This window comes from Cebus imitator, unplaced genomic scaffold (assembly GCF_001604975.1).
Source record: "Cebus imitator isolate Cc_AM_T3 unplaced genomic scaffold, Cebus_imitator-1.0 Scaffold491, whole genome shotgun sequence".
In the NCBI taxonomy this organism is placed as follows: Eukaryota; Metazoa; Chordata; class Mammalia; order Primates; family Cebidae; genus Cebus; species Cebus imitator.
The window spans coordinates 1,046,013-1,057,004 of NW_016107806.1; the positions used below are offsets into that span (position 1 = coordinate 1,046,013).

Sequence of the window (10,992 nt, forward strand, 5' to 3'; positions counted from 1 at the left end):
CATGTTGGTCAAGCTGGTCTTGAACTCCTGACCTCAGGTGATCCGCCCGCCTTGGCCTCCAAAGTGTTTGGATTACAGGCATGAGCCACCACACCTGGCCTAATTTTTGTATTTTTATGGAGACAGGGTTTCTACTAAATCCTATATTTTCAGTAGAGACATCATGTTGGCCAGGATGCTCTCGATCTCCTGACCTCATGATCTGCTCACCTTGGCCTCCCAAAGTGCCGGGGTTACAAGAGTGAGCCACTGTGCCTGGCTTTTTTTTTTTTTTTTTTTTTGAGATGGAATCTCCCTCTGTCTCCTAGGCTGGAGTGTAGTGATGTAATCTCGGCTCACTACAACCTCCACCTCCCAGGTTCAAACAATTCTTCTGCCTCAGCCTCCAGTGTAGCTGGGATTACAGGCACCTGCCACCACCCCTGGCTAAGTTTGTATTTTTAGTAGGGATGGAGTTTCACCATGTTGGCGGTCTTGAACTCCTGACCTCATGATCCACCCACCTTGGCCTCCCAAAGTGCTGGATTTACAGAAGTGAGCCACCACGCCTGACCTAATTCTTATTTTAAATGGATTAAAACTTGTTTTTATGCTAGTATAGTGTCCAGGTAAAGAATATGGTCTCAAAAAAAAAAAAAAGAATATGGTCTCTAGAGTCAGACTGCCTGAGTTTGGATCTTGGCTCTCCCTCTAAACCATTGTGTGATTTGGCTGAAAGTTACTTACCTCTATTCTCTAGTTTCCCCATCTATAAAATGGGAATAAGAGTACCCAGCTCTCAGATAATTGTGAGAATTATAAAATAATACCTTCGACATGCTCAGGGCACTGCCAAGAATATAGTTAAAGTACTCAACATATTAACTGTTTTAAGAACTTTTCCTTGCTTTTTCAACAATTTCACTCTCTTCTAAATTCAGCTTCTGTTGGTATTCTACCCATGGTACCTGTCTTATACTGCACTGAAAAGCATTTCTCTTCTAACTGCAATATTTTAATGCCTACAGAGTCCTTTCAGTCATTGAACACACGTGATAGAGCACCTATTAGGTTATCAGGCACTCATCCATGTGGTTGGGATATAGCAGTGAATTAGACAAAGTCATTGCCCTCATTGAGGGTACATTCATCTTTCCCTATCCTACTTCTTTGTATATTATCAGTCCAATGCATTGTTTGCTGTCTGAAATGCCATCCTTCAAGGGCTTTGAGGAGATATGAAAAACATGGTGGTGGAATATACCAGACCCAGGACGATAATAATAAGGCCCAAGAAAATACTTTTCGACAAGACCAAAATTAGGCCATGGAGGGGGACTTTCAGTCTGGAGTGATCGAGCTCTAAGGAAGGTGAGTACATGAGGTCAGTACTGTAGTGGACATAACCTGTGCCCTATGCAGGCTCTACCTATTTGTTCCCTTTTTGAAGCTGTGGATTATATAGTTAATCTTTCAATGACTTGCAGATGAGGAAAAACTGAGGCACATCAATAAAATAAATTGTAGGACATCATAAAATTATTAAATGGCAGACACAAGATTTTCCTCAATTTTTATAAAACTTTATAGAGACAGATGAAGTTTTATCATGTAGCCCAGAGTAGTCTTGAATTCCTGAAGTCAAGCGATCTACCTGTTTCAGCCTCCCCAAGTGCTGGGATTACAGGCATGAGCCTCCACACTCAGCCAATTTTTTTTTTTTTTTTTTTGAGATGGAGTTTCCTTCTGTTGCCCCAGCTACAGTGTAGTGGTGTGTCCTCAGCTCACTGCAGCCTCCACCAACCAGGTTCAATTATATCTCATGCTTCAGCCTGCTGAGTAGCTGTTATTATAGGTGCTACCCCCAGAACCCACAACGCCCAGCGAATTTTTCGTGTTTATAGTAAAGATGGGGTTTCATCATATTGGCCAGGCTGGTCTTGAACTCCTGGCCTCAAGTAATCCACCCGTCTTGGCCTCCCAAAGTCCTGAAATTACAGGCATGAGCCACCACGCCCAGCCCCAGCCAATTTTTTTTTTTTTTTTTGAGACAGAGTCTTGCTCTGGTTGCCCAGGATGAAGGGCAATGGTACAATCTCCACTCACTGCTACCTCTGCCTCCCAGGTTCAAATTATTCTCCTGCCTCAGCCTCCCAAGTAGCTGGGATTACAGGCATACGCCACCATGCCCGGCTAATTTTGTATTTTTAATAGAGACGGCATTTATCCATGTTTCTCCATGTTAGTCAGGCTGGTCTCCAACTCCTGACCTCAGGTGATCTGCCCCCCTCAGCCTCCCAAAGTGCTGGGATTACAGTAGTGAGCCACCACACTGGGCCACCCCAGCCGAATTTTTTTATATTTAAGCCTATACACTCTAAAGCCTGGGAGGAGAAATTGAGCCAGGTAACTTGGGCATCTCCTTCCACTCATACAGTTCCCTAGACCACAGAACAGACAGATGTGTCAGATTCATGTTGAGTACTTTGCTATTAAAATTCCCAGTTTTTTTTTTGTTTTTTTTTTTTTTTTTGGACAATGTCTCACTCTGTCAGCCAGGCTAGAGTGCAGTGGCATGATCTCGGCTCACTGCAACCTCCATCTCCTGGGTTCAAGCAAACCTCAGCCTCCCAAGTAGCTAGGATTACAGGCATGAACCACCGTGCCCAGCTAATATTTGTATTTTTAGGAGAGATGGGGGTTTTGCCATGCTGGCCAGGCTGGTTTCAAACTCCTGGGCTGAAATGATCCACCTGTCTTGGCCTCCCAAAGTGTTGGGACTATAGGGGTAAACCACTGTGCCCAGCCTAGATATTCTTGTGATTAAAGAATTCTGTAGTTCTCCCATCTGAATGCAAGTCTCTAGAAAGAGGCCCAGAAGTAAGACGCCTAAGCTGGGAGTTAAAGTTGATTATTGTTACTGTTTGTGAACAAAACAGTCCTCTAGACCAGTAAGACTGTATGCTCCATTACAGTAGGGACCGAGCCCTGAAATTGTCTCTGTAGTTCAGTGCAGTGCTGAGCACACTACACTCAACAGAAACTTGATTTTAAAATGATTTTTTTTTTTGAGACAGAGTTTCACTCTTTTTGCCCAGGCTGGAGTGCAATGGCACGATCTTGGCTCACCGCAACCTCCAGTTCAAGCAATTCTCCTGCCTCAGCTTCCAGAGTAGCGGGGATTACAGGTGTGTGCTACCATGCTCGACTAATTTTGTATTTTCTGTAGAGATGGGGTTTCTCCATGTTGGTCAGGCTGGTCTCGAACTCCCTACCTCAAATGATCTGCTTGCCTAGGCCTCCTAAAATGGTGGGATACAGGTGTGAGCCACCATGCCCAGCCTTAAAGTGATTTTAAAAGGGAGGTCCTCCCTTGGAAAGGTCGTTGGGGGATGAAGCAGGGAGAGGTTTATCCTGGGGACTGGGGTCTGATGAGAAACTGGGGTGGCATGAGAGTTTCCCTCTGAAGAAAGTATCTCCTGGTAGGCAAATGGCATTTCCTAACCCCCTTGGTTCCCTTCTGTGCAGCTCCTCAAAGACACTGGAGAAGCATCCTAACATGCTCTAGACGGAACAGGAAAGGGTCCTTTGGCTTGAAAGAATCAGCATCCAGAAGCAGTACCTCCCTCTTCATCCAGTGATCTCCATCCCCGAGAAATGTGCTCTTCTAAATTATTTCCTCCATTGATACGCCTGCTGTCCTTCCCCAAGGCATTTGTTTTGTTGGCTAATTCCCTTTGGTAATTGGTTTGTCACTCTATTAGGAGTTGTTTCCTGTGTTTATTTCATTATACAGTACAAAAAGAGAGAGAGCTCTTGAGTGGACCAAAGGGATAAGGAAGATGGTGCATGTTTTCCTGATGTCTACATGCAGCAAGTGCCTTAATCTTTGCCCCTATCTTCCTGGTGCTGTTGCCAGGCTGAGACCCTGGTTGGAGGAATAAAGCCTGCAGCTAGAGCAACTAAGGCAGCCTAGGATGACTGCCAGGGCCCCCAGGATGCATGAGGGCTGCCAACACCAACTACTGGGGAGAGGATTGTTGTTCCTGTGGAGGTGCTGGAGGTTGGTGGGGGGAAGGTGGAAGAGAGGAAATAAGGCAAAGATGAGCTCAGGGCCCCCAGAGAATGGAGCCTTTGTGTGGGGTACAGATGAGGGACAAGGGGGTGATTGTATGGGAGGGCCGGAAGTGCCACACAGACTGGCACCACCATAGTCAGCACCAGATTCACCCTTCTGCTCTGAGAACTCCCTGTGCCCCAAGGGGCCAGTCCCAGACATGGTCAGGGGAAGCAGGGTATGCCTGAAGACTATAAAGGATGGGAAGCTGGAAAGGCAGATATATAGCCAAGGGAAAATGAGAGGTATCCCCCATTACCCACACCCAGGGAACAGGAGGCCGAAGGGAAAAGACAGAAGCAGCTTTTACTATATTTACATCCAACAAAACTTCGCAGGGAACAATCCTTATTGCACAGGTCAGGGCCTGGGTGGGTGAGGCATTCCCCAAGGTGGGGCGAGCAAGAAAAATTTGGACTGGAGGGGACACCAGTTCTTCCTAAGGAGAGCTTGAGACTCCTCTAGCTCCCAATACCTGACTTTGGAACTACAAACCACCAGACCATGGTGCCCTATTTCCCTTCTCTTTCTCACTCTCCATAAGAACCTCATAAGCAAGGGGGCTGTGGCTCCAAAATAAATAACTTAAAATAAAATACAAACACTCAGGTAGAAAAGCATGGAGAGCCTTGGGCTCCTTCAGCAATGCCAGGGAAGAGGGACCATTATTGGTGGAGAATGAGCTCCCTACCTCCCATTCAGGGCAAAGGCTCAGTAGCTCTGCATCTTTCCAGTTGTTTTTTAAAACAAAAACTTTTAAAATGACCAGGGCAATGCAGATCTGTGGGTACCCTGGAGGGGAGTTCCTGGTATAGGACAAGGGAAGAACAGAGCTGTACCAACACCCCTAGATCTCCCCCAACATCAGCATGAACAAACTGGGTAGGTTGGAGACGGGGGAATCAGGACTTTTGGTAACAGTGGGTCCCTCTTCCTGCTGTCCTCGATTGGAGCCTTTGACTGGGCATGCTTCCCAGCCTATTCCCAACTCCATGAAGGGAACAGGGACACAGGTTAACTCTAGAATCCCTTCTCCCTCATTTCCCCACCCCAGGCTGGAGAGGGAGGATTAAGGGTCTCTAGCATTCTGGAGGTGCTCCAAAACATTTTCGGCAGTCAATGGCCTTGGGAGTGGGCATCTGTGCCCGCCGCTGCCTCAGTTCCTCCTTGCCCATGCTGCTGGCCAGCTTGTTAAAGGCGGACTTGTACTTCTTATCGAAGGCCACTAGGGAAGAAGGTGGAAGTCAATACATTAGGACCCCGGCCTCCCACACCTGGCCCCAGATCCCTAAATTCCTCAGCACCTTGCCTGCTCCCTCACCTATGTCCACATGGTCCTTGCCCAGAGCAGCCATTGTCAGGAATAAGATCTCACGGTAGATTCCCCTATGGTGGAGGCAGAAGTATATGAGCAAGGTAAAAGGGGTGCAGAGCCCGGGACAGGCCAGGGACCACCCAGATGGCAGCATCATACCTCTGCAGGTGCAGGCCAGTGGGTGGGGGCCCTAGAGTTTCCAGCAGGAGCCCCACAGCCTTGTGCACTTCATTGAGTCCAACATGGCGCAGCACCGACTCCAACAATGCCAAACTAAGGGATGCGGGTACTGGGCCTGGCCATACCACCCGCTGGGGGATCTGGCCTGGATGAAAGGAAAGAAAGCCACCAGGATCACTGAGCCCTCTGGGTATAGGACCCACCCTCCCAGCCCAGGCCAAATACCAGACTCACTGTGGACCCTCCAGAGCACATAGAGAGGTGGGCAGCTATTGGGGTCAGGGGTCAGTACATCCCACAGCAGCCGTACCTGAACAGAGGCTGGATCAGGGGTTAGCCAAGGAGATGGGGCCTGAGGGAGCCAAGATAGGGGAGACAGTTAGGCTCAAGGAATGGGAGGCAGAGGATAAGAAATGGACAGGTGGTGCCAAAGAGACAGTGGGACACTACAGGACACAGCCAAAAAAAAGAGGGAAAGGAATTCTCATTCCCTCAAGAATGTAAGCTCTTGAGAGCAAGGACTGTTCTGTAATCTGCTGCATAACTAGTACTTAAAACTGCCTGGAACATAAAAAGAACTCAATACTGGTGGAACGAACAGACAATATGAATGAATCATTTTTTAGGTACCAGGCTCTGCACAAGGTTGTCTATACACCCGCCCAGTGAGGTAGGTGCTTATGCCATTTTACAGATGACAAAATTGAGGCTCAGAGTGGTAAAGTGAAAGGGCCAAGATTCAAACCAGGTGGAACAGACTCCACAGCCCATGTTCTTTCTACAATGCCAAGGACACAGCGGATAAACAGCTGAGAGATAAGGAGGGAGGCACTTAGGAAACAGGGGCCACATGGGGGCACCGACCTGGGGGTGTGAAGGCCCATCACAGGAGGCCAGCACCAGGCCTGGTAGAATACTGGGCAGGCGTAACCGTTGGAAATACCACAGAAGGTTCCAGAAGATGATAGGGTGGGCAGAGGGCAGCTCAGGCAATGCCAGCACCTCACTGCCCTCATTCTCTACCAGTGACTCCAGCTCCTTACGCAGCACCAGGGGGCTCAGGTATGCCCATGCCGCACTCTCAACCCGCCGGGAGGCTCCCTATCAGGCACAAAGGGGGAGGGCAGTAGAGGGAATGTACATCCCCAGAGCCTTGCCTCTCACTGAGCCACCACATCCAATAGCTTCTGGGATGCCCCTTGCCCTTAAGGGAAACAGATGTGCCCATCTCTCCCTGGCACCCCACAGGCCCCACACAGGGCAACAATCCCATTCCTCATGCCCGTTGGCCCAGCCCTTACCCCCATGTGCCCATTGCAGAGCTGGGGCTCATCCAGAGCAAGGCAGAGCCTGCGGTCACTGAGCACAGGACCAGGACCCCCAGGGACAGGAGCATCTCTGCTGCCACTGGCACCAGCAGGCTTGGGGCTGGGAACCCTGCAGGGGGACAGCAGCAGGGGTCAGCTCTTGGACCTTCACCTCCCTACCCCACCCACAGCACTTGCCCTGCCTTGGGCACCTGGGGCGGGAATCAAGGGTCTGGACACTGAGCAGGGGCACAAAGGGGCAGGCGCAGAAGGGGCAGGTTGTGTTGAGGTTAGAGTCATCAGGTGCCCAGCCAGCCATGATTTCCTCATCGTACACCAGCGAATCACAGGCGCGGCACAGGGAGCAGCTGGACAGCAGAATCTGTGGGCAAGGAGAGCCGGGAAGTAGGCCCTGTCTGGCTGCCAGCGCTCTGGAGCCCATGCCCCTGCCCCAGGCCTTCCCACCTCCTTCCCATCTCCTGCCTTTGACAGGGTGACTGTGTGCTATGTGTGTTCAAGCACATCTGTGTGGGAGGGGTTATCCTTACTTCCAGGGAAGGTGACTGGCAGGATCCAGGGGTATCACTGAGGCGCTCTGAGGAACGGCGAAGACTCAGGTTGCTGAGAGAAGATTCTGAGAGGTCCCACTCACTGCCCAGAGAGGCCGAGCTCTGCCATGACATGAGAAACCATGGTCAGCCAACCCCATGCTCTTCTACCCAAGAGCCCCCTTTTTGGACATTCTTCCAGTTGTAGCCCTCCCCAAGCCCGCTAATGCTAAGGTGTCTGGACCCTCCTTCGCTGGCTACCTCAGAGGCAGTGGATCCAGGACGCTCCCGGGGGTGCAGAAGGCTGTCCATGGGACTGCGGCGGGCTGGGGGTGGCAGGTCAGGAGGCAGCTCAGGTGGGGGAATGCGGGAAGTGGGGGAGTGGCGGGAAGGAGTAAGCAGCTGTTGGAGGCGGGCACCCAGCCCTCGCCGGGGGGTGCCTGCCTCATCCTGTCGCCCGCCAGCCTTGGGTCCCCGCCCACTCAGCCCTTCCAGGGCCTCAGTGGACTGGGCACTCAGGGCTGAGCCGGAGCCACCTGGGCTGCCTCCAGGGACTGGCTCTTCCCCTGTCAGGCTCAGGTCTGAGAGACTTCCATCATGCCAGGGCACAGGTGATCTCCGGGGTTCCAGGACCCCCAAGGCCTCTATCACTGCAGCACAGAAAAGAATGAGGGAAGATAGAGCCCAGCCTCTCCACCAGCTTCCCCTTTCCTGAGTAAACACAATTCCTGGCTGCACAAACTCTGGTGCCACAACCCCCACCATGATGACATTCTGGGCAGGATTCCCTCAGAGTCTACAGCGCCCACCACAGAGGGCTGTCCTCCACTCTGTCTCTGGTCTTCCCTGCCTCACTAGCAGGTGGTTAGAAAAATTGATTGGGGGAGTAGGGGAGCCAGACAAGGGCACTCACTGTGGGCCACACCAGCCTCTACAGTGGGCTGTGCCCCTCGGGCACTGCCCAGGCTACCACTCTTCACCAGGCGCCCAGGGGGTGAGGCCGGGTCTCTCAGACTTCGCCCAGCCCAAGTAGTCTGGCGCTGAAGGGTGCGAGTAGGGGAAGGGCGCTCCAGATAGGGCTCTGTAAAAGATGAGAAGGGGTTTAGAGGCGGCCGACTAGGATCCGAGTCCCCTGTTCCAAAATAGAGCTCCTTAGATGGACCTGGGTTTGCAGGGTTCCTCCCAGGCAAAACTTTATCCATTTTGTTGCCAGCCACATGTAATTTATCAATCCCCGGAAACCAAATGCCAACCATTAGACCAGCCCCAGCTCTCCATGCCTTTCCCTGCCTGAGCCCAGCTACTCCATCCCCAAGCCTGTCTCACCAGGCCCTACCCACCGGCCTGGGAGCTGCCTGCGTCTTGCTGAGCTGACACCTGCTGCTGCTGCTGCTCCTGCTGCTGCTGCTCCTGCTGCTGCTGCTGTCGCCGTTCTCTCAAGGGCTGGCGGAACTGAGCAGCCCCCAGGACAACATTCCGGAGCTTGGCCCAGCGCAGGCGCCCACCTGGTGTGCCAGACGGCCACTTGCTTTCCAGCACAGCCTACCAAGCACAGTGCCCATCAGGATGGCCCACTCCCGCATCCTGACCCTGCCTCATACCCACTCCCTGTCCTGGAGCCCCAGGGACCACCTTCCCTTGCAGACATCCTGCCTAGGACTGTCCTGCCAATGGCTCAGCCAGGAACAAGAACCCAGAAGAGAGAGTAGGCAGCAGCTGCCTCCCAAGGAGCCTAGAAGAAGCCTGTGGCAATGGAGAAAATGTGTAGCCAGACTCTGCTGCTTACAAATATAAACTATATGGCTCTGAAGAAATCATTTATTTGGTTATTAGTTTCCTCATCTAAAAACAGGAGGCAGTTTATTACCATGGCTAAAGGCCTGAATTCAGGAGATATGGATATGCCTCTGCCCATATTCTTTTTTTTTTTTTTTTCCTGAGAATGGAATTTCACTCTTGTCATCCAGGCCAGAGCGCAGTACAGTGGTGCAATCTCAGCTCACTGCAACCTCTGCCTCCCAGGTTCAAGTAATTCTCCTGCCTCAGTTCCTGTGTAGCTGGGATTACAGGTGCCCACCACCATGCCCAGCTAATTTTTGTATTTTTAGCAGAGACAGGGTTTCACCATTTTGGCCAGGCTGGTCTCGAACTCCTGACCTCAGGTGATCTGCCTGCCTTGGCCTCCCGAAGTGTTGGGATTACAGATGTGAGCCACCTCGCCCAGCCCTGTGCCCATATTCTAAGTCCTTAACTTCTTTGCTGCGGGACCTGGGACAAGTTGCTAACTCTCTGCAGCCTCATCTCCTCATTTGTAAGATGGGGATAACAATCATCCCACCTCATAGGGCCATTGTGAAGATAAGATGATGTAAAATGTGTGATGCCTATAGACCAGTGCCTGGCTTAGCGGCTAACACTATTAGTTGCAGACAGGGCTGTCATTAGTGGGAATCAAAGTAGCCTCCTCTGAGAAACTGTAGGTGCTAAGGCACCACAGGAACGCACTGTGGATGACAGTGGTTCCAGGACCTAGGCAAACGGTACCAACCCAATCTCCAAGAAGCGAGGGAAGCAGCAGCATCCTCCCCTCACACACCCTGGCACAGCTGCCATCCCACCCTCACCCCAAAGTAGGTACCTTATTGTAGTATCCATAGGTGATGGTGTTGGGCACAATGCCTGCTTGCCGCATCTCCAGCATGACCCGCACAGACAGCACAGGCTGCCCGTAGTGTGAGCAGAGCTGCATCAGCACCCGGTAACACACCTGGGTCAGGAGAGGGACAGGACAACAGGAGACTCACTCCCAACCAAAACCAAAGTCTCAGCAAGCACCCTCTTCCATCCTCCCCAATTCTCACACACATCACTGGCCCCTGGCAGGTCCTGGGGCTGCCTCAGAGCCACCCACCCTTTCTGCTGACCCTGCCACTCTACAGTCTCCACTGCTATACCCTGAACATGCTTATTCACTCGACGAATGTTTACAGATAACCTGCCCAGCTATGGGGCTCTACAACTTCTTTCCTTAGTTTCCAACAAGTTTCCCTCTCACAGCCCCCTCCAGCTGCACGTGGCTCACTGGGCCTGGGTGTGGGCATGGCCACACAGATTGCCTACCTCGTCAGGGAGCACCACCTTGCCGCTCTCCATCTGGCGCAGCACATGGTAGGCTGTGTGCAGGGCCTGTACCCGGGAGGGCGCCGACCGCACATAGGCGGGCAGACAGAGGAACCACAGCCCATAGCAGTGCCCCAGCAGGCACCGGGCCCATAGCTCAGGCACAGCTGCTGACTTCTGTGCCATCCGCTGTGCAACCTTCATCTCCTAGGTAGGACAGGGGACACATCAGGGTGAGTACAATGCCAGGTTATTTTTATTATTTATTTATTTATTTATTTATTTATTTTTGAGACGGAGTTTCACTCGTGTTACCCAGGCTGGAGTGCAATGGCGCGATCTCGGCTCACCGCAACCTCCGCCTCCTGGGTTCAGGCAATTCTCCTGCCTCAGCCTCCTGAGTAGCTGGGATTACAGGCACGCACC

At 51.7% G+C, this 10,992-nt stretch overlaps 1 protein-coding gene across 5 annotated transcripts in view; it reads right to left on the reverse strand.

Moving 5' to 3' along the window:
• Positions 1 to 4,384: 4,384 nt before the first annotated feature.
• Positions 4,385 to 10,992, reverse strand: part of DENND4B (DENN domain containing 4B) — an 18,230-nt gene continuing 11,622 nt past the window's right edge. For 3 of the 5 annotated variants that reach the window (XM_017513335.2, XM_017513337.2, XM_017513334.1), the window contains exons 16-28: positions 10,567 to 10,773; positions 10,085 to 10,213; positions 8,787 to 8,988; positions 8,360 to 8,527; positions 7,708 to 8,096; positions 7,447 to 7,569; positions 7,111 to 7,280; positions 6,893 to 7,028; positions 6,456 to 6,692; positions 5,826 to 5,943; positions 5,571 to 5,736; positions 5,418 to 5,482; positions 4,385 to 5,321 (exon numbers count right to left, since the gene is read on the reverse strand). In XM_017513335.2, the coding sequence (XP_017368824.1) occupies positions 5,176 to 5,321; positions 5,418 to 5,482; positions 5,571 to 5,736; positions 5,826 to 5,943; positions 6,456 to 6,692; positions 6,893 to 7,028; positions 7,111 to 7,280; positions 7,447 to 7,569; positions 7,708 to 8,096; positions 8,360 to 8,527; positions 8,787 to 8,988; positions 10,085 to 10,213; positions 10,567 to 10,773 (2,256 nt within the window). In that variant the 3' untranslated portion in view covers positions 4,385 to 5,175. The remainder of the gene's footprint in view (positions 5,322 to 5,417; positions 5,483 to 5,570; positions 5,737 to 5,825; positions 5,944 to 6,455; positions 6,693 to 6,892; positions 7,029 to 7,110; positions 7,281 to 7,446; positions 7,570 to 7,707; positions 8,097 to 8,359; positions 8,528 to 8,786; positions 8,989 to 10,084; positions 10,214 to 10,566; positions 10,774 to 10,992) is intronic. The other 2 variants (XR_001820274.2, XM_017513332.2) reach the window with 2 other exon arrangements.